At 41.9% G+C, this 22,878-nt stretch overlaps 1 protein-coding gene across 3 annotated transcripts in view; it reads right to left on the bottom strand.

The window, feature by feature from the left end:
- Window positions 1-22,878, bottom strand: part of RASGRF2 (Ras protein specific guanine nucleotide releasing factor 2) — a 245,172-nt gene that overhangs the window by 20,783 nt on the left and 201,511 nt on the right. For all 3 annotated transcript variants that reach the window (XM_082621256.1, XM_082621255.1, XM_082621257.1), the window contains one exon: window positions 10,790-10,902. In XM_082621256.1, the coding sequence (XP_082477382.1) occupies window positions 10,790-10,902 (113 nt within the window). The remainder of the gene's footprint in view (window positions 1-10,789; window positions 10,903-22,878) is intronic.

Here is a 22,878-nt window from a genome sequence, read left to right on the forward strand (position 1 = left end):
TGTGTTTAATAAATGAGGATAATCCAGCTGTCAAAAAACACTTTGCACCGGGCTTCCCTGGTGGCGCAGTGGTTGAGAGTCCACCTGCCGATGCAGGGGACACGGGTTCATGCCCCGGTCCGGGAAGATCCCACATGCTGTGGAGTAGCTGGGCCCGTGAGCCATGGCCGCTGAGCCTGTGCGTCCGGGGCCTGTGCTCTGCAACGGGAGAGACCACAAAAAAACAAAAAAACAAAAAAAACACTTTGCACCAAAATTAAAAGTGATTAGAAAGTAAAATACTGAATTGATGACTAATTATCTTTGAAGATATTTTCAAGCCAGGAGGTGAACAAAATCCATCTAGTAAGAGAAGTAGCCCCTGACTCCAAATAAGAGTAGGAGCAAGAGGTCATTTTGGTGTAAAAGTTCTAATGGGTCTGAACAAAATAAATGCTATGCCTAAACACCGACATGTCAAATATTCTTGACCTGTAACGTGTAAACATCCACAGTGAGTACCTTAGCTTGATACAAAAGTTTCACAGAAACACAATCGCCTGGATTTCCTTTGATTCTGGTAAACTGATTTGATTAAACCAAGCAAAACATTTATCCTGACCTGTTCATTTGAATACCTGGTTTATTGTATGAAGCAATTTGAATAAAGTAGTTTTTCTTCTACAAAAAAAAAGGAGTCTAATGCTGCTTGGGGCTGTGTGAGGTTTGTGGGTCCCCTTTTCATGACTGAACCCATTCCAGTTGACCATCCAAGAAGTCAATCATTGTTTCTTTTCATTCTACGGCATGTTAGTTGTCTACAAAAAAAACTATACTGCATAGATTCAGAAGCCAGCTGGTCAGACAACGTTGGAGGGTCGTGGTATTTTAGGAATATAAAAGTCTTGAGCAGAGGTTTTTATTCACAAACAGGGCCACAAACTACCTATGCTAATTAAACTTCTTCAGCATAAAGTATCCCCTGTGACACTGCGTAAGGAGGGGATGATTCATCATAGAAAGCTTTCACTTTACTGCATTAATGTATTATGTGTTTAAATACATGTGTCATGTTTATATCTCACTGTTATATGACTTGAATGCATCTAAATCTTTAACATCGGGACTATTTTTTTTTTTTTTTACCTCTCACAATCCTAACTTGTATTCGATGGGAGGTGTGTTCAAAAAAGTTCCCTTCAGATGTGAAGGCCTCTCTAACCCTGGTCCAGTTCCAACAGAGGATGGATTTGCTTCTAGTCTTCTGACTACCTTAGAGTTTGATGAATACTCCAGGATCCTGGGTTTTCCCCACATGTATCACTCATTATGATCAATTTAATATTTATGCACTTATAATGCAATACCAGATAAAAACTTAAAGGGAAACGGGATTATGCAAATTCTATAACTAGAAAATTTCCCCTTCAAGTGTAGAAATCATGTAGTCTTAAAAACAGAGCCAAGAGCCACTGGCCTCTGTCCTCGAATGGGCCGCTTGCTTGCTATTGTGACGGGCTGGCCTGGGCCCATGGCATGGCCTGCCTCAGACTCTTCTCCTCCCCACCTTGTGAATGGTTTAATCTCATGTTGCTTCTGGGACCTGCCAGACCACCTCTTCCTTCCCATGCTTTCTCAAGCATGACTTTCCTTCCTGCTGGGCTTACTGGAGCCCATTGCTACCTATGCTCTGGCACTTTTTTTTTTTAAAAAAAGGCAGATGTCCATAAATGCACGGAAATGTTTAATACTAAATTCTCTTGGTTTCAGCTGAAAATAATTCCCTGTTTGTTTTCAAATTAAGGAATGAACTAACAGGAAACTCTTTATAATTTTCAGGGTTGTTAAATAATCCTTTTTATTTCTGTTGCTTTCTCATATACCCCATGATTTCTTTTTTTTTCACAAAGAGATTTCATGAATGATAACATTCCTTCAGTTGATGGTTCTGTCTAGGTCTTACTTCCTACTCTACTTTCTTATCATTTTGACATGATTTTTAAAAACACACATTTCATACATATAAACATAAGTATCGGATATGTAAAATTATCAACCCCCCTAAAAACTAATACATGATTTATTCCTCCTATAATCACAATCTCATGTGCTGGCATAGGGACCCTCAAACATAGTGCAAGTGGAATGAATTACTTGGTAGGAGAAATTCAATCAAATATCGGTTGTTTTCTTGTACTAGGGTTTGTTTTGTTTTGTTTTGTTTTCCACAAATCTATTCACTGGCTTGTTGGGAAGATAAGTTAGTGCCCCAGGGACTCAGCTGATTCAAACTGTGACTCAGGGTCTGGCTGTCTGCTCAGCTGATGGGCTGGTGACCCCACCAGTATCTGTCAGCTTTAGTTGACATGTTCAGGGCTAAACAAAGCCTTTGGTTTTGTTTTGGCTTCATGGGAAGAAAGATGGTGAGAGATAGGAGAATAGGTGGGATAGTGTAACATCTATTCCCTGCTTGGCTCTGCAGGTGGCTTTTGAATTCTTACGGTGAAAACGGTGGAACCAGGTAAGATGTGGAAAGAGCTGTTTTCACGAGAGACAGAGACTCTGGGTTGAGTGAGGCTGCTCTGGGACCCAGGTGGCACAGGGACAGGGCAGGTGGCATCTTTCTCAGCTTTTTGATAGGGAAATGGTGGCTTCACAAGACTGCCAGGCACCATTCTCCACAGAAACCGTGCTGGCACTTAAAGGTCTCTCCCTCAAGTAGCCTCAGGGTGGTGAGCTTGACTAAAGATGCTGAGGCAGGAAAATGACTGGGTTCATTCCTGAGCACATATTTCTTGAGACTTTCAGAATACTTGGAAGACTCTGCAAGGGACTAGAATTCTGGGTGGGCAGCTAGGGGGCACCCCACCAGTGGAATTGCTTTTTTGTTTTGTTTTTTATTTCTTTTTTTTCTTTAACAAAATAGCAGTAAGTGAGTTATGACTATGGCGGTTTCTTTGGTAAGAATTTTACTGAGATATAATTCACATACCAAACAATCTACACATTTAAAGTGTGTGTGTGCGTATATATATATATATTTTTTTTTTTACTATTTTTTTAATACTGGAGTATAATTGCTTCACAATACTGTGTTAGTTTCTGCTGCACAACAAAGTGAATCAGCCATATGCATACACATGTCCCCATATCCCCTCCCTCTTGAGCTTCCCTCCCACCCTCCCTATTCTACCCCTCTAGGTGGTCACAAAGCACCGAGCTGATCTCCCTGTGCTATGTTGCTGCTTCCCACCAGCTATCTATTTTACATTTGGTAGTGTATATATGTTGAGACTAGTCTCACTTCACCCCAGCTTCGCCCTCCCACCCCATGTCCTCAAGTCCATTCTCTATGTCTACCTCTTTATTCTTGCCCTGCAACTAGGTTCATCAGTACCATTTTTTTTTTAGATTCCATATACATGCGTTAGCATACGGTATTTGTTTTTCTCTTTGTGACTTACTTCACTCAGTATGACAGACTCTAGGTCCATCCACCTCGCTACAAATAACTCAATTTTGTTTCTTTTTATGGCCGAGTAATATTCCATTGTATATATGCGTCACATCTTCTTTATCCATTCATCTGTCGATGAACATTTAGGTCACTTCCATGTCCTGGCTATTGTAAATAGAGCTGCAGTGAACATTGTGGGACATGTCTCTTTTTGAATTATGGTTTTCTCAGGGTATATGCCCAATAGTGGGATTGCTGGGTCATATGGTAGTTCTCTTTTTAGTTTTTAAAGGAACCTCCATACTGTTCTCCATAGTGGCTGTATCAATTTACATTCCCACCAACAGTGCAGGAGGTTTCCCTTTTCACCACTCCCTTTCCAGCATTTATTGTTTCTAGCTTTTTTGATAATGTCCATTCTGACTGGTGTGAGGTGATACCTCATTGTAGTTCTGATTTGCATTTCTCTAATAATTAGTGATGTTGAGCATCTTTTCATGTGCCTCTTGGTCATCTGTATGTCTTCCTTGGTGAAATGTCTATTTAGGTCTTCCGCCCATTTTTTAACTGGATTGTTTGCTTTTTTGATATTGAGCTCCATGAGCTGTTTGTATATTTTGGAGATTAATCCTTTGTCTGTTGTTTCATTTGCAAATATTTTCTCCCATTCTGAGGGTTGTCTTTTGTCTTGTTTATGGTTTCCTTTGCTGTGCAAAAGCTTTTAAGTTTAATTAAGTCCCATTTGTTTATTTTTGTTTTTATTTGTTACTCTAGGAGGTGGGTCAAAAAAGATCTTGCTGTGGTTTATATCAAAGAGTGTTTTTCCTGTTTTCCTCTAAAAGTCTTATAGTGTCTGGTCTTACATTTAAGTCTTTAATCCATTTGGAGTTTAGTTCTGTGTATGGTGTTAGGTGGTGTTCTAATTTCATTCTTTTACATGTAGCTGTCCAGTTTTCCCAGCACTACTTATTGAAGAGGCTGCCTTTTCTCCATTGTATGTTCTTGCCTCCATTGTTGTAAATTAGGTGCCCACATGTGCGTGGGTTTATCTCTGGGCATTCTATCCTGTACCACGGATTCTATATTTATGTTTTTGTGCCAGTACCATACTGTCTTGATTACTGTAGCTTTGTGGTATAGTTTGAAGTCAGGGAGCCTGATTCCTCCAACTCTGTTTTACTTTCTCAAGATTGCTTTGGCTATTTGGGGTCTTTTGTGTTTCCATACAAATTGTAAGATTTTTTGTTCTAATTCTGTGAAGAATGCCATTGGTAGTTTGATAGGGATTGCACTGAATCTGTACATTGCTTTGGGTAGTATAGTCATTTTCACAATATTGATTCTTCCAATCCAAGAACATGGTATGTTTCTCCATCTGTTTATGTCATCTTTGATTTCTTTCATCAGTGTTTTATAGTTTTCTGAGTAGAAGTCTTTCACCTCCTTGGGCTGGTTTATTCCTAGGTATTTTATTCTTTGTGTTGCAATGGTAAATGGGAGTGTTTCCTTACTTTCTCTTTCTGATATTTCGTTGTTGGTGTATAGGAATGCCAGAGATTTCTGTGCATTAATTTTGTATCCTGCAACCTTACCAAATTCATTGATTAGTTCTAGTAGTTTTCCAGGGGCATCTTTAGGATTTTCTATGTATAGTATCATGTCATTGGCAAACAGTGACAGTTTTACTTCTTCTTTTCCAATCTGTATTCCTTTTATTTCTTTTTCTTCTCTGATTGCTGTGGCTAGGACTTCCAAAACTATGTTGAATAAGACTGGCGAGAGTGGACATCCTTGTCTTTTTCCTGATCTTAGAGGAAATGCTTTCAGTTTTTTCACCATTGAGTATGATGCTTGCTGAGAGTCTGTCATATATGGCCTTTATTATGTTGAAGTAGGCTCCCTCTATGCCCATTTTCTGCAGAGTTTTTATCATAAATCGGTGTTGAATTTTGTCAGAAGCTTTTTCTGCATCGACTGAGATGATCATATGGTTTTTATTCCTTAATTTGTTAATGTGGTGTATCACACTGATTGATTTGCGTATACTGAAGAATCCTTGCATCCCTGGGATAAATCCTACGTGATCATGGTGTATGATCCTTTTAATGTGTTGTTGGATTCTGTTTGCTAGTATTTTGTTCAGGATTTTTGCATCTAAGTTCATCAGTGATATTGGTCTACAATTTTCTTTTTTTGTGATATCTTTTTCTGGTTTTGGTATCAGGGTGATGGTGGCTTCGTAGAATGAATTTGGGAGTGTTTCTCCCTCTGCAATTTTTTGGAAGAGTTTGAGAAGGATAGGTGTTAGCTCTTCTCTAAATGTTTGATAGAATTCACCTGTGAAGCCATCTGGTCCCGGACATTTGTTTGTTGGAAGATTTTTAATTACGGTTTCAATTTTATTACTTGAGATAGGTCTGTTTATATTTTCTAATTCCTCCTGGTTCAGTCTTGGAAAATAAATAAATATTTCATTTATTTCTGCTCTGATCTTTATGATTTCTTTCTTTCTACTGACTTTGGATTTCCTTTGTTCCTTTCTCTAGTTGTTTTAAGTGTAGGGTTCGATTGTTTGAGAGTTTTCTTTTTTCTTGAGGTGAGATTGAATTGCTATAAACTTCCCTCTTAGAACTGCTTTTGCTGTATCTCATAGGTTTTGGGTCGTTGTGTTTTTGTTGTCATTTGTTTCTAAGTATTTTTTTATTTCTTCTTTGATTTCTTCAGTGATCTCTTGGTTATTTAGTAGCACACTGTTTAGCCTCCATGTATTTGTGTTTTTTACGGGTTCTTTTTCCTGTAATTGATTTCCAATCCCACAGCATTGTGGCCAGAAAAGATTCTCGATATGATTTCAATTTTCTTAAATGTACTGAGGTTGACTTGTCTCAAGATGTGATCTATCCTGGAGAATGTTCTGTGGCATGTTCTATAAATATCATGGAATATTATATAAATATCAATTAGATCTATCTGTTTTAATGTGTCATTTAAAGCTTGTGTTTCCTTATCTATTTTCTGTTTGGATGATCTGTCCATTGGTGTAAGTGGGGTGTTAAAGTCTCCTACTATTATTGTGTTACTGTCAATTTCTCCTTTCATGGTTGTTAGCATTTGCCATAGGTATTTAGGTGCTCCTATGTTGGGTGCATAAACATTTATAATTGTTATATCTTCTTCTTGGATTGATCCTTTGATCATTATGTAGTGTCCCTCCTTATCTCTTGCAGCAGTCTTTATTTTAAAGTCTATTTTACCTGATACAAGTATTGCTACTCCAGCTTTCTTTTGATTTCCATTTGCATGGAATTTCTTTTTCCATCCCTTCACTTTCAGTCTGTATGTGTCCCTAGGTCTGAAGTGGGTCTCTTGTAGACAGCATACATGTGGGTCTTGTTTTTGTATCCATTCAGCCAGTCTGTGTCTTTTGGTTGGGGCGTTTAATCCATTCACATGCAAGGTTATTATCGATATGTATGTTCCCATTACCATTTTCTTAATTGTTTTGGGTTTGTTTTTGTGAGTCTTTTTCTTCTCCTGTGTTTCCCGCTTAGAGAAGTTTCTTTAGCATTTGTTGTAAAGCTGGTTTGGTGGTGCTGAATTCTCTTAGTTTTTGCTTGTCTGAAAAGCTTTTGACTTCTCCATTGAATCTGAATGAGATCCTTGCTGGGTAGAGTAATCTTGGTTGTAGGTTCTTCCCTTTCATCACTTTAAATATGTCCTGCCACTCCCTTCTGGCCCATGGAGTTTCCACTGAAAAATCAGCTGATAACCTTATGGGGATTCCTTTGTATGTTATTTTTTGTTTTTCCCTTGCTGCTTTTAATATTTTTTCTTTGAATTGAATTTTTGTTAGTTTGATTAATATGTATCTTGGTGTGTTATTCCTAGGGTTTATCCTGTATGGGACTCTGTGCTTCCTGGACTTGGGTGACTATTTCCTTTCCCATGTTATGGAAGTTTCCAACTATAATCTCTTCAAGTATTTTCTCAGACCCTTTTTTAATTTTCCCTTCTTCTTCTGGGACCCCTATAATTTGAATGTTGGTGTGTTTAGTGTTGTCCCAGAGGTCTCTGAGATTGTCTTCAATTCTTTTCATTCTTTTTTCTTTATCCTACTCCTTGGCAGTTATTTCCACCATTTTGCCTTCCAGCTCACTTATTTGTTCTTCTGCCTCAATTATTCTGTTATTGGTTCCTTCTAGTCTATTTTTCACTTCAGTTATTGTGCTGTTCATCTCTGTTTGTTTGTTCTTTAGTTCTTCTAGATCTTTGTTAAACATTTCTTGCATTTTCTCAATCCGTGCTTCCATTCTACTTCTGAAATTCTGGATCATCTTTACTATCATTACTCTGAATTCTTTTTCAGGTAGATTGCCTATTTCCTCTTCATTTATTTGGTCTTGTAGGTTTTTACCTTGCTGCTTCATCTGTGACATATTTTTTTGCTGTCTCTTTTTTTTCTTTTTTTTATGAGTTGGATTGTGTTCCTGTCTTGCTGGTTGTTTGGCCTGAGGCTTCCAACACTGGAGTTTGAAGGCTCTTGGGTAGAGCTGGGTCTTGGTGCTGAGATGAGGACCTCCGTGAGACCTCACTCCGATGAACAGTCCCTGGGGTCTGAGGTTCTCTGTTAGTCCAGTGGTTTGGACTCGGATTAAAGTGTATATTTGAATGATTTTTAAATTGCATTCACTTGTTTATTTATTTATTTAATATTGTTGTGCAATATTAAGTTAGTTTTTTTAAATGGAAGTGTAGTTGATTTACAATATTGTGTTAGTTTCAGGTGTACAGCATAGTGATTCAATATTTTTCCAGATTATAATCCATTATAGGTTTTTATCATGTCTTTTATCATGTTATTATCATGTCTTTTCTATAGACAAGGTAATGAAGCCTAAGGAAAGTTAAGTTTGACAAAGATGTAGCCTGGTTTTACTTGGGCTGTACTGGCTTGATGGCAGAAACTATTTTTCCCAAGAGCTACTGTCAGTGCTTTCTACTACTAATAATAACAACACCCTGTAGCAGTAATATGAGTACTAATTATGTTTCAGGCATTGTGTTAACCTCTTTACACATATTATATCATGTGATTTTCACAACAACCCAATGAGGAAGGTATTGATAGCTCCACTTTATAAACGAGGAAAATGAGGTTGAGATTGATTAAGAAACTTGACAGGTATGAGTGGCTGAGCAAAGATTTAAACGTGTGACATCCTGCAAAAGTTAGAATCAGACTGTTAGGTGTTACCCTCCCAGGCTGTACCATCTACTAAAATTTCCATTCTTATCAGTCTTACACTTCTAATTCTCAGGTCACTTACTCAGCAAAAAGAATTTGTACATCTTAAGCCTGATGAATAATAAAGACCTGAGATGGTAAGTTAGTTTCATCTGAAGTAGTAGTGCCAATCAGCTGAGTTTTGAGCTCACCTGTGGGTGCAGGAAGAAAGCGCTCAGGATTGATTGGTGATATCTGGCATGGGTGCTGTGATGGGACAGGCAACATGAGGGCCTCAAACTGGCCAATCCTGACAGCCTTTCCCAGTCTGAGCCCCACCCCGCCCCCATTTCCCTGTCAGCTAGTTAGTCAAACGTCCCTAGGGGCACACACTTTCAGACCCTAGCTTTTAATTATCAATGTTTTAAATACAGGAGGATAATCAACTGTTCACATGGAGAAAACAGGAACAGCAATCACTCACAGATATGACCACTCATCCACCGACATCAGGCTTTATCTGAAGATGTATTTAGAATTTTAAAATCTGAAAATAAACATAGTAACTGAGTCCCTAAACTCACTTAGATGTTTCATAGCATGGAAAAAGTGACAAAGGCTCTTAATAGTTTCCTAGGGTTGTCCTAAACAAGTACAAAAAACTAGGTGGCTTGAAACAATAGAAACTCATTGTCTTAGAGTTCTAGAGGCTTGAAGTCCAAAGTCAAGGTGTCCACAGGGCCATGCTCTCTCTGAAACCTATAGAGGAATCTTTCCTTGCCTTTTCCCAGCTTTTGGTGGTTTGCCAGCCAATTCTTGGCATTCCTTGGCTTGCAGATGCATCCCTCCAATCTCTGCTCCATCTTCACATGGCCTTCTCTCTGTGGCTCCCTCTGTCTTCCCACAGGCATCTTCTTATAAGGACACCACTCATATTGGATTAGGTGCCCACCTGCCTCCAGTATGACCTCATCTTAACTAAGTACATCTGCAATAGCCCTATTTCCACATAAGGTCATATTCTCAGGTACTGAGGGTTAGGACCTCAACATATTTTTGAGGGGGACACAATTCAACCCATAATAGCCCACAGACCAAAGAAGGGTCTGGCTATGGGGTCTTGAGCTAATGGGACTAAGAATGACTTGTAGGCCAATTGCTAAAATGTTACAGACCAGAATCTGGCATTGCTGCATCAGGGAGGGGCCTCCAAAGGCATGGTGGATTGAGCTAAATTGGACTCCCCTCTACACACAAACATTCTGGATAACGAAGAAGCCACAATAGAGTTGAGCATAGAAGAAAGGAAGGGGTCTTTCCAGAGTTTGTGAACAAAGAGGGAAGTAGAAATCAGAATGGTGAAGGAGTACCAGGCCCTGGCAGATAGGGGCCGGGCTCTCCACCCCGTGTAGGGACAGACATATAGTGAGGTGGAAAGCTGTAACTGAAATGTCCATCCAGAGACATGGATGGCTGCCCTCTTCATGTAAAGTGGACTGGAAAAAATCCACCCATCTGTTCGAGCAGCTATAAGAAAGTTTGTTAACTGCTTGGATGCTTGGTGTAATGACAGACACAAGCAGCCTCTAGTGGGAAACCTGAAGTAAAAGACTTTGTCACACTGAAGTGTGGGATCCAAATTTATTCAACCTACCTGATGTGGAAATCTCCATCTAAGAAGCTGACGGTAAGATTGGTCCAGGACCAGTGAAACAAGCTGAAGAAAACGCATAGCTGCTCTATGACAGCACATCCACAAGCCAGGTGCACAAGACTCCCACAGAAACACTACAACCCCGCTCATAAACATGAGCTTGTAATAGACACTTAGAACCCACATGAGGAAAAAGCACCTCTGCAACACCTGCTGGACCTGCAGGAGAGGATCTTCAGGCTCTTGGTTCTACAGCAAACCACCATCTGCCCACACAAACAGGAGCGATTGTATTGCACACAAGTTATGTCACCCAGTCTGAAGTCTTCCCGAGGCAGCTTTCCCAGCGAGGACGGAATCCCTGCTGCCCCTCAGGAGTCTAATATACATCCTTCTGGTTTGACAGGATCTTATTTTCTATAAACACAGCACAAATCAACCAGTGTGATTAATAGGCACCTACAATTGCCTTTACCTCAGGATATTCGCTGTGGCTTTCCGTTCTTGGGGAAGAAGATCTGGGTCTCGCAAAACTTCTTCTAGCAAGTTTAGGACGTTCATCTTTAGTTCGTTGTTGAGTTCAAAATCCTATAAAATGAAATGGATCTTTTTAAATTTTAGTTTTGAAGGGTTTAGCTCCATGACACCATTCCTCGTGACAAATTTATGGAAATTAAAATATATGGGCCCTAAACCCTTCCCCATCCAGAGATTCTGACTTAATTGGTTTGGGATGGGGCCCTGCCACTAGGCTCCCTGGGGGATAGGAATTCCTCAAATAGACATGTGCGCCCCTTAGCCTGGAACACTGCCTCCCCCCAGGTTTATTTCTATTCATCTCTCAGCTATAGGAGGTGATATACTTTCTCCCAGGAGCCTTCTTAAGTTGACCCAGTGGGATAAAGAGCTTTTCCTTGGTGTTCCCATGGTACAACCTATCACAACTTACTGTACTATAAGGGCTGATTTAATTGTCTGGTTTCCCATTGGTCCATGAGTAAGAACAGTAACTGGGGCATAGCAATAGCTTACAAAAAGATTTTTGCAAGAATAAAATCTGTCATTTGGGCAGTGACTTGAATGAAGAACTGCAGTACAGGTATGCTAAAGAATAAACGATACACACCAATGGGGCCATGTCAAACAAACACAGGAGTGAGATTGAAAGGGTACCCACCCAGCAACGTTGGTGCCATATGAACACCAAAATGATTAATGAGAGTAATAAGCAATAGCCACCTGAATCAAAACCACCTGCAAGTCCCTACTGATGCCCACAAACAAATACATAAATAGAGAAATACATAAAGAGGGTGGAAGAGAAAGCTATTCTTTACAGTGGACTTCCAATAAATGCAAAAGAATATAAGAGTTAGAAAATCACCATTTTTGACCAAAGCAGTAATAACTGATCAGGTAAGGATCATGAATAGATGCTGAAATTTATGGTGGAACAGAATTAATAGTGTCAGAGTACTCCTCCCACAATGCTACCATTAGAGATTATTTATTAATTACAAAGGAGGAATCTGACAGATGCCACCTGAACCAAGTGATCAGAGTTGCCATCACCAGTAATGGAGCAAACCAACATCATGGACCCACTAATGTAATGTTCCGTGAAGAATCATCACGTAGTATTTTTGCCCTAAATGCATAATCTTGCACCTGCATTGTGAGGGAGCACTGGCCTGCACACTCCAAAAATGTTAATGTCATCAAAGACAAAGAGAAACTGAGAAACTGGTCCAGTTTAAAGGACACCAAAGGGACCAGAGCTAAATGCAACAGGTGAGCCTGGATTAGATCCGGGATTGAGGGGGAACTGCTACACAGGGCATTACTGGGACAACTAGCAAAAACTGAGTCAGAACTATGTACTAGTTGAGAGCATCCTATCCATGTTAAATGGTCCTGAATTTGATCATTTTGCTGGGGCTGTTTCAGAGCAGGTCCTTGTTTTTTGTTGGGGTGAGGGGAGGAGAGAGAGAATGTGAGAGAGAAAAGGAGAGGGAGGGAGAACATTCGTGGTAAACATGTGAACTATTAGTGATTCCAGATGTGTATCCATGCACTTTGTTTAATTCTGACATTTTCTCTTGATTTGAAAATTTTCAAAGTAAAAAGTTAATAAAAAGGTAAAGTTATAGTTCTTTTATTACATGCATTCTCATAAAATACCAACAGCATACTGGTAGCATCCTGGGATTGTCAGGTATTCAGAGGTGAACTGAATGCTGACATGACTTGCTTTCAAGATCTGACTCTGACAAACTATCTTTGTACATGCAGGCATGAGGGTTTATTTTTCCTCTTATATAAAGTTACCCATTATAAGTACATTTTAACTTTAGGAAAAGTAATTTTGAAGCACTGACATTCTGAATTCTTTTAAATGATGAGAGAATATTGCTAACTGCAATGGATCCAATAAAAAGAAAACAGCATACTTTTACTATATTTAGTAAATTAGGAGCATAAAGTCCATAATTTCACAAATTGTAGACAATGCAAAAGTCTAACTTAACTTGACTTGAATATTTGTGAGCCTCAGGTTGGTGGAGAACAGTGTCATTCATTTTTCTCAATATTTCACTTTCACTGTTTGACAATCAGTACCATTTCTTCGAGGACAGGAGCCACTAGGGCCCCAGGCAACACCTTCAGTTGATATGTTTTCCTAAAATTTCACCTACTTATTGTCCAACAGCTTCTTGGCTATTGCTTTTCTTTTAAAATGTATGCGAGGAGACAGTAATACCTTGCTGCTGCTCTTTTCCTTTGTCCCCACCCCCCAGTTTCAAAGGTAATGGGAATGATGTTTATAAACAGTTAATGATCTCACCTACTTCAATCTTCATGCACTACCAAAGGATTTCTCAGCCACCAGGAGTCTTTGCTTAATGAATATTTGATATTTATTATTGAGATGACTGAATCCTGTAGCTATGTTGAGTCTCTCAATGATGCAAATAATCTGATTATCATAAATGGATTAGTGTGAAGGACATCAAGCCAGTGTTTGGACCTTGTTGTGGGCTAATTAGTGGTTTAATTAACAAGCATCCCCAAGCACCTACTGTGCCCCAACCTGGGCTCAACAGGAGGAATGCTTCTGAGACCCCAGGAAGGCAAATTCTGTGAAAGGTCTTGTTAAAGAAAACAGAATGTAATTTGATTATTCTGAGCTCTGGGAAGACTAGCCTAAGAGAGACCTTTGCAAACTTGGTGAAATCTGCCCAGACACTATCTGAAGCACAACAAACGGTTACAGGTGAATGCTCGCTTTGCTGAGGATGTAGCTAATATGAAGTAGATTAGCTAATGATGGCTGAGTATGAAATGTAAGAATTCTCCCTCATAGTTTTCCTTTACACTTGCACAGGCTTTTATCACGTTCAAAGTGACCTTCTGTGTATGATTTCAGCTCGTCCTCAGCCGACCCAGGGGCAGGTAAGGTGGGAACCAAGATCCAATTTCACACCCAGGAGGCTGAGGCTGACAGAATGTGATCACGTGGGGTGAGATGAGGCACACAGGGACGGGGCCGCGCGGGGACAAGAGCACAGAGCTTCCACCTTACTTCCACCTGCGCTTCGCAAACTGTCAAGTGCCCACGAATCACCGCAGATTCCGGTGCAGCAGGTCTGGAATGGGGACTGAGACTCTAATTTTCTAACGAGCTCCTGGGTTTTCCTGGTCACACTTTGAGTAACAAAACTTTGCCATTAAAAAAAAATTCATGCAAAAAACAACTCCTCAAAAACTGATAACAATCTGAATCCTGTGATGTACAACCTAGAACGTAAATTTATCTTTCTTCACCAGTGCATGTAAAATCCAGAACTGGCCATTCAAAAATCCCTGTTAAAAACATAGTACCTACTACTCAATGAAAAGAAATCTGAATCAGCTCAAAGGCACTTGCCCTATTTAAACCCAGAGGTCGATTATTCACAATAAGTCTGCCTGACCGCCATTTTGTAATTATCTAGAATCTCATTTTTGGCTACATTTCCCCAGGCCCTGAAATGGGAAACCAGAATACTGGGTGGTGGAGGAACACCGGCTCCTTGGCAATGTCAGCAACCAAGGCGCCCACAAGGTGGCGCTCCCGGGTCGCCTGGCTCGTCGGGAGTCGGCAGCGCCTTTCCCGGACCCGCGGGCGGTGTAGAGCGAGCCGGGCCCGAGCCAGGGAGCTTCGGGGTAAGATGAGTAAACCCCGCGGCACCCAAGAGGGCCTGCAGTTATCCCAGAAACAGCTTACTTAGGTTAGTTTTCGTTTTCCAATTCATCAAGCAGGGCTGAGGAGGCTGAAGACTGGAAAAAAGAAACCACCCTGTTTTCAAAGAGGCAGAGCCCAGAAAATGTGAGACTTTTACATTTCAGTCTCTAAACAGGAGACTATAGCTCGTGTTCTTTCAACAATTACCGAGTACCTCAATACCTAGGGCTCTGGGAGAGACACAGAACAGCCAACAGAAGTCTGGGCAAATGGAGGAGATACTAACCAATGAAACACAGGGAGAGGGGCTTTAAGAGGGGGTGCATCTCGGGCTTCCCTGGTGGCGTAGTGGTTAAGAATCCTGCCAATGCAGGGGACAAGGGTTCGAGCCCTGGTCCGGGAAGATCCCACATGCCGCGGAGCAACTAAGCCTGCGAGCCACAACTACTGAGCCCACGTGCCACAACTACTGAAGCCCACGCGCCTAGAGCCCGTGCTCTGCAACAAGAGAAGCCGCCGCAATGAGAAGCCTGCGCACCGCAACGAAGAGTAATAGCCCCCGCTCACCGCAACTATAGAAAGCCTGCGCACAGCAACGAAGACCCAACACAGCCAAAAATCAATAAATAAATTTATCAAAACAAGAAAAAAAAAAGAGGGGAGCATCTAAAAGCAGGTGAGACCCTGGTGCCTGATTGAGTCTTAGGAGAGGCGCAGGTCTGGGAACCCCCTGTAAAGAGGTGACAGCTTAAGCAGAGTGTCCAAGAGCGGAATGTGGCACACAGCAAATGCTTAGGAACAAAAAGTTACCAACCGATGATGCGAGAATCCTCCTGGAGAGGTAAGCTATTGGGACATAAGGATATTTTACCAAGATTTTATAGACTCTACTCAAACACATTCAAAAATGATTAGGAGAGTCAATATTTTCTCTAGATTAGTGAACAACTCCTGAGGTAATTATCATAACTGAGACTTAGTGAGTTTGCCGCAAGCTAGATGATATTCTAACCACCCTATTATCTAATTCAACCCTCAACAGCAACACAGTTACAATCATTATTATTCTCATTTCACATATGAGGGAGCCAAAGTACAGAGAATCTAAGTATCTTGTCCAAAGTCACACAGGTAGCAAGTGGCAGACCCAGGACACAAACCTGGGCAGTGTCAGCTCAAGCCTGAGTGTTTTGGGGTTTTTTTTTGTTTTTTTTGTGGTACGCGGGCCTCTCACTGCTATGGCCTCTCCCACTGCGGAGCGCAGGCTATGGACACGCAGGCTCAGCGGCCACGGCTCACGGGCCCAGCCACTCCACGGCATGTGGGATCTTCCCGGACCGGGGCACGAACCCGTGTCACCTGCATCGGCAGGCTGACTCTCAACTACTGCGCCACCAGGGAAGCCCTCAAGCCCGAGTTTTAAACTGCTACATAAGGACTCTCCAGAAACAGTGGTTATCAGTGAAGGAGCACTGGTGGCTTGGGCTGAAAGACACATCCAAACAGTAGCTGGTTACCGTGCTGAGCCTGGAACTATCTCCCACCTATACTAACAACCATTTGAGACACAGATCTTGAGACTGAGGTTTGTATGAATAAGACTAGACTACAGAACAGAAATATCATCTGTGAGGCAATAAATCAGATTCTCTGGCACTTTAAAACAAACCCCTGTTGATAGTTTAGGCACCTTGGAAATTACCTTCATTCTTTCAGGAGAGCAGGGTAATAATTATAATATACTACATATGGCCAAGGGAACTCTAGGACATTGGGAAAGGCTGATTCAATAAACACAGTTTGAGGGTAAAGAGAATTATGAGAGTAATTTTCTCACTGTAATCAGTACAGTGTATTCCTAACAGTGGCCAGAGTTTTTAAAAGGAAAGGGGAAATACTGCAGAGTGGAGTAAAACCCCATAAATTTTAATACCTAGACCGAAGGACTCATAAAGAAGGGGCTTAGGATGTGTTAGGCTCAAAAATAAGAGCCTAAGTTTGGACTTAATGATTTTCAAGAAAAGGAAAAGCAGCCTACTGTTTCCTGCCTTCTTGACTACAGAAGATGAAAATTTTAATTGAAATTGTGGTGTAGATTTAGGTTAGATCTGGACCATTTTGTCAAATGGGAAACTGAGGCAAAGATGCTGACCAATCTTCCCAAATCTATGCAAATCTACGATCTCCCCTGGATGTTAATGAACTAAAAATAACAAGCCTCTAAACCAGTGTGGTTTTCTGCTCTTCTGGGGAGGGGAACCTTCCTTTAGAACTTTAATGTTGACACCTGATCCCAGGGGGGATTGTGCTGGCTGAAAGCTGGTATGGGGGACCCTGCCCATCACCTGCCTGGCCTTGTCTACCTGCCACCACCCTGGTTTGCCCACCTTCTCACCACCTCTGGGCAACCTTGACTCTGAATTGGGGTTTCTCACTGGAAAAGTGAACAGTAGAGTTTTCCAGCATTTCTCATCACCAAACTACAAAAATATTTTAACCACTATGAAATTTGGTTTTGTCTGCACTATAAAAAGAACAGTCTGGGACTTCCCTGGTCATCCAGAGGTTAAGACTTTGCCTTCCAATGCAGGGGGTGCGGGTTCAATCCCTGGTTGGGAAGCTAGGATCCCACATGCCTTGCAGCCAAAAATCCAAAACATAAAACAGAAGCAATATTGTAACAAAATCAATAAAGACTTAAAAAAAATATGGTCCACATCAAAAAAATCGTTTAAAAAAAAAAAAAAAAGAACAGCCTAACTGAAAATTTTAAGGAAAGGCATTAAGTTTGGAAGGAAGCCCTACAAAGCAATACCATAGTAATTCTAAACTTTCCAATACCTGTTCAACACTTACTAGTTATTAATTACTCATAAGATTTAGAATCTTCAAAGAGGGACAGGATATATAGGAAATGTGTGCCTATCATGTAGGAGCTTATTATGCACCAGGAAAAGGTAGTAAAATCCAGATATAATTAAACCCCAAATTTGGTAAGCACGGATGCTCCTGGTGGGCCCTCAAATATTTGTTGGATGAATGGATAAAAGTTCCTGGGAAGGGTTCCTAACTTTGAGACAAGTGGTAATAAGCTACCTAATTCTTCTTAAACTGGCAGTTTGGGAAATTAGTTTAGCAGATGCGAAGTGGGAGGCTACGAGGAGAAGGCACAATGCAAAGTGTGGAAGCTATGTCAGAACAAAAATAACTGAGAAGAGGCAAATGGCAATGAATGACACCAACTCAGCGAGAAGGAAAAAGCCATGCAGAAAATCATTTGTTTGATCATTTTCTAACAAATGACTCTGCATGTGAATGACTTGTTAAAATTCAGCCACTAGACCTGAAGAGTTGTGTGTATAAGAATTTTAAATATTGCCCTACAACCTTGAAATCAGATAGCCCCCAAGCTTACATCTTTAAGGTTCAAAAGAGAATCAGCCTGTTTAAAAAGCATTTATCAGAAAAAAAGAGAATTTTTCCATATGCTGTGTTTTCCATTGGTTTCTAGATAGGTGGTTAATTGATATGGATTGTAGCTTTCAAGACAATGGCAAGGATTGGAGGGAGAAAGAAAAGTTTGGAAGGGCCTGGGGTTTTTTTGTTTGTTTGTTTGGGGTTTTTTTTTAACATCTTTATTGGAGTATAATTGCCTTACAATGGTGTGTGACGTTTCTGCTTCATAAAGTGAATCAGCTATACATATACATATACCCCCATATTTCCTCCCTCTTGCGTCTCCCTCTCACCCTCCCTATCCCACCCCTCTAGGTGGTCAAAAAGCACCGAGCTGATCTCCCTGTGCTATGTGGCTGCTTTCCACTAGCTATCGATTTTACATTTGGTAGTGTATATATGTCAATGAAGGGCCTGATTTTAATCCTGATTTTGTAAACTTCTTAGTTAATTAATGCCACATGCCAAGAAAATTTAACTCGAATAAAAGCCTTAGGAAAATGCTAGAATGTGTTCTCTAAGCTATGCTTTGTTCTCCCTTCCTGGATTCATGAGAGGGGAAAAAACTGATAAACAGCTGGTCGGTTTCCCCCACAGAGAAGAGACTCAGAGTCATAGGAATGTGGTAGAATTAGAACCTTTGACATCCATCCAGAGAGAAACTTTATACCAGGAGATGAAATATAGGTTGGTGACAGACTGGGAGCAGAGTGGAGAGGAGAGAAACACAAAGAAAATGGCAGCAGGTGAGACAACACCTTGGACCTGAATGAACAATTTGAGGTACCAACGTTAAGCAGGCTCCTTGGAGTCCTAAGGTGACTTAAAGTGATGGAGGGTTGCTAGTCCTGAGGACTCGACTGCACGCCATGGTCTCCAGAAACGCTTCCAAGGTCCAAGAGTGATTATGAGCATGAAGAATGCAAACTGGGAAAAATGAGGACCGCCCCCCCTCCATGGCACTTTCACCAGAAAACTCTTACAGCAGAGATAAGAAGCTATCAAAGTACATAAAATCCCATGTGTGCTTCTCCGCATTTTCTCTGTCAATAAGCTCTAACCACAAAAGGTTAAAGAATCCCACTAGTTCTAAAGGGAAAACTAAATTTCTGTCTCAGCAACTAATGGAAACTGAAAATAAGTTCCATTTAAGACGCTGGCTTCTTAAACTCTTAATTCTATTTCACACTGACTTGAATAAATCCTGTTGTAAATGTCTTGCCAAGCATTTTTTAAAAGACAAGCATGGAAAGCTTAAGGAGAGTTTAAAGGATGACAATAGGGATGCATAAAAGATAAGAAAAAGCTCTGGTTAGCAGTTCAAGGAACTAGGATCTTCTTACTTAGTTGTTTGCTTGGACCGGAGAAAAAGAGTTTGGATCTGTCTTCAAGATTTAAAAAAAAAATAAAGAGAACCCATATTTATCAGATAATAGCTTCTTATATATTATATCTACATTTTCTAGAGCAATTTGACAAATCATTCTTTTTTTTTTTTAATTTTTATTTATTTATTTTTATTTTTGGCTGTGTTGGGTCTTCATTTCTATGCGAGGGCTTTCTCTAGTTGTAGCAAGCGGGGGCCACTCTTCATCGCGGTGCGCGGGCCTCTCACTGTCGCGGCCTCTCTTGTTGCAGAGCACAAGCTCCAGACGCGCAGGCTCAGTAGTTGTGGCTCACGGGCCTAATTGCTCCGTGGCATGTGGGATCTTCCCAGACCAGGGCTTGAACCCGTGATACCTGCACTGGCAGGCAGATTCTCAGCCACTGCGCCACCAGGGAAGCCCTGACAAATCATTCTTTTCTGCAGAAGAACCCCATACAGATCATTAGGCCAATTTTACAAATTTACAATCAGCACGTACTGGAATCCAGACTAGAATTCAGGTTTCCAGATTTCTCTCCTCACATGAGTCCTTTCTGACCCAGAAATTAAAGTGAAATGGGATGCTATTCTGAGGGGAGGAGAGAACAATGTCAAAAACAACAACAAAACCCAGCAGGATCAAATACTACACAGGTGAAAATAAGTACCAGCTATGTGTCCAGGAAATCAGTAGGAGCCAAAAGGACTTTAAGTTGCTGTCCTAATTAAACTAAAGAGAGCATTTCCTATTTCATTTTGGCTGCCTTCGAGGGAAGTCTGAGCTTGTGAACAAACGCTGGTTTGTACCTGGTGGATGTTTGAGATTTCATAGCTTAGACGTTCAGAGGTCAACGGTGGTAGTGTGATCAGCTAGAAGCAAATGGGGACCAATTAATAAGGACGAGACTAATATAAAAAGTATGTAGCCGGGCTTCCCTGGTGGCGCAGTGGTTGAGAGTCTGCCTGCTGATGCAGGGGACACGGGTTCGTGCCTCGGTCCGGGAAGATCCCACATGCCACGGAGCGGCTAGGCCCGTGAGCCATGGCCGCTGAGCCTGCGCTCCACAACGGGAGAGGTCACAACAGTGAGAGGCCCGCGTACCGCAAAAACAAACAAACAAACAAAAAAGTATGTGGCCCACGGATTATATTCCCATTTGTTGATTTTTATAAAAGCATTTGCAAGGTTGAAGCAGTAGATGACTAATTTATCATTAAAAATAAATTTTTCATAGCTGCCAGCATCTCACATTGTGACTGAATTCTCTCTTCTTGTTCCCAGCATCCCCCCACAAGAACCCACTGGCAAGTGAAGGCCCAGAAGCCTCCTTGTACTTAGGGGCCCCTGAGCGGTGGGGCTGCATCCCGATCCACCTGGGATAGTGGGGGACTGTCTGGGGTCCCGAGGCCTGGAGAATAGCGGGGGTTTTCTGACCTGTGACCGTGGACAGGACCAGCCCCAACTCCTGCCCTGGCCAGTGACTGGCGGAGACTGGTACACAGGAGCCTGCTAATCACTGTCTGAATGCAGGAGGCACTGCAGTGGTTTCTGGAAGGGAGAAAGAAAGGGCTCTGCCCCCCATCAACCTTTAGCAAATACAAGTCCTTTGTCTAAGTGACACAGAGTCTAGGATGAAAGTAACTTTTCTAAGAGAAGACTTAGAGAGAGGAAGCAGTGTCAGTGCTAACATATGATACGCTCACTGTTTTGAGTCAGAAGTGGCTTTTTACTTTACATTTTGAGTGGTCTGCATCCCAAGCGTTGGCCGGCGAGATGGGGAGGCTGTGAGATTGTTGGTTAAGAGCCTGAGCTGGGCAGCCAGCAGTCCGGGTGCGAAACCTGGTTCTGCCACTTGCCACCTGCATCATCTTGGGCAAACTGTTTCATCTCCAGCCTTCAATTTCCCCATCTACAAAGCTGGGATTATACCTTCCCTCTCTCAAAAGGCTGGAGTGAGGAGTAAAGGACTTAGTATTTGAAGACTGCTTTAACCACACAGTATTGTTAAAGAATGTTTTGAAAACACTGGAAGTCTGTCATTCAGAATGCATCCTCAGAGAGGAAACTGCCTTCTAGGTGGGGGGGTTAGGTTTTCAATTTCCTGTAAAAGATGGTATGTCCCATATTGTAACTAAGACAATCTCAAACCTCAGGCTGGTTCAGAGATCATTTGCCTGGAATCCCATCACCCCTCCTCCCAGCTCGTGCCAGGGACACATCTCCCCTGGGAGTGGACATTGGGAAATCTCATCCAGCTGTGGTGAGGATTCGGGAACGGGGCGTTTGTAAAGTCCTGGGCATCTTCAGGAGTGTGAGGTCAGGAAGCACCCACGTGTAGCAGAGAGTACTGTGGACAGGGAAGCACTCTTCCTCCTGAGAAAGCTCCAAGATCAGGCGACCCTACTCTGAAGGCTGCCTTGTGAGTGGAAAGAAGATCTGTGGCCCAGGAGCAGACACTGGGCAGTCCGTGTGGACAGGGCACGTCCTCCACGGCAGACTGGTAGGAGTGGGTATAGACAAGGAGGGGGCTGAGCCCGAGGAGAGGACAGGGCTGGAAGCAGGCAGAGAGCTGTCCGTCGAGGCGATGGGAGCTGCCTGTTCAGTAGCTGGTTCTTTTTATGCCTTTCATTCTCCCGCCCACAACAAAAGTCTGTACTGTGCTTGTCCTGGTCCAACCTCCGTTTCAGATTTGCAGCAAAGGATAAATCTGAACTTAGTGCTTTAATCTGATGCTGGATTTTGTGTTTTACTAAGCAACGTCAACAAATTAAAAAATTTAAAAGGGCCCCCTGTCATCTGTCAAAATAAGAAACAGGAGATGAAAATGATAAACTCCCATTTTAGGACACCCTGATCCCTGAGGTCTTTGAACATACTAAGCACTGGCCATCACAGCAGCACCCACTTTTCTGCCTCAATAAATCAACAGGGCATGTTCTCACTGTACCGCTGGCCTGGGGCTGCAGGCCCAAACCAAACCTAAAGATGCTCATTGTACTTCCTTACTGGGAAAAAGCCATCATCTTCTCTGTCAGATTTATAACCCCAACACCAATGCTACATAAAGGTTTTGCTTTTGTCTACAGAAGCCCAGTATGGGTGTGTCCCTCTTCAGCAGGCTCATTGGGACCACCCATCAGGTTCCTGCTTCCGAGGAACGGGGCACTGCAGGGGAGTGTGGAAGGAATTCTGAGCCAGACATCAGAGCTGGGTCTGGCTCACTGCTGAACTTCTGAGCGGCCTGGAACTGTGCTTGTTATTCTGTAGCCACTAGTCACTCGGGGCCAGAGGCTACTATTCTGGATGCTATGCACGTAGAACATTTCCACCACTATAGAAAGTTCACTGGGCAGTGCTGATCAAATCTCCCTGAGACCTAACGGCTTCACTGGTCAGATAGGGGTAATGGCAATTTTGTCTGAAAGCCTGGGTTCAGCCCAGATGCACCCTCACAGGGCTCTACCAAGAGCAGCCAGCCGCAGTGTTCTGAGCAACCATCTAGAACAGTTACTCTAA

Source organism: Mesoplodon mirus (assembly GCF_964341445.2).
Source record: "Mesoplodon mirus genome assembly, chromosome: 5".
Classification (NCBI taxonomy): Eukaryota; Metazoa; Chordata; class Mammalia; order Artiodactyla; family Ziphiidae; genus Mesoplodon; species Mesoplodon mirus.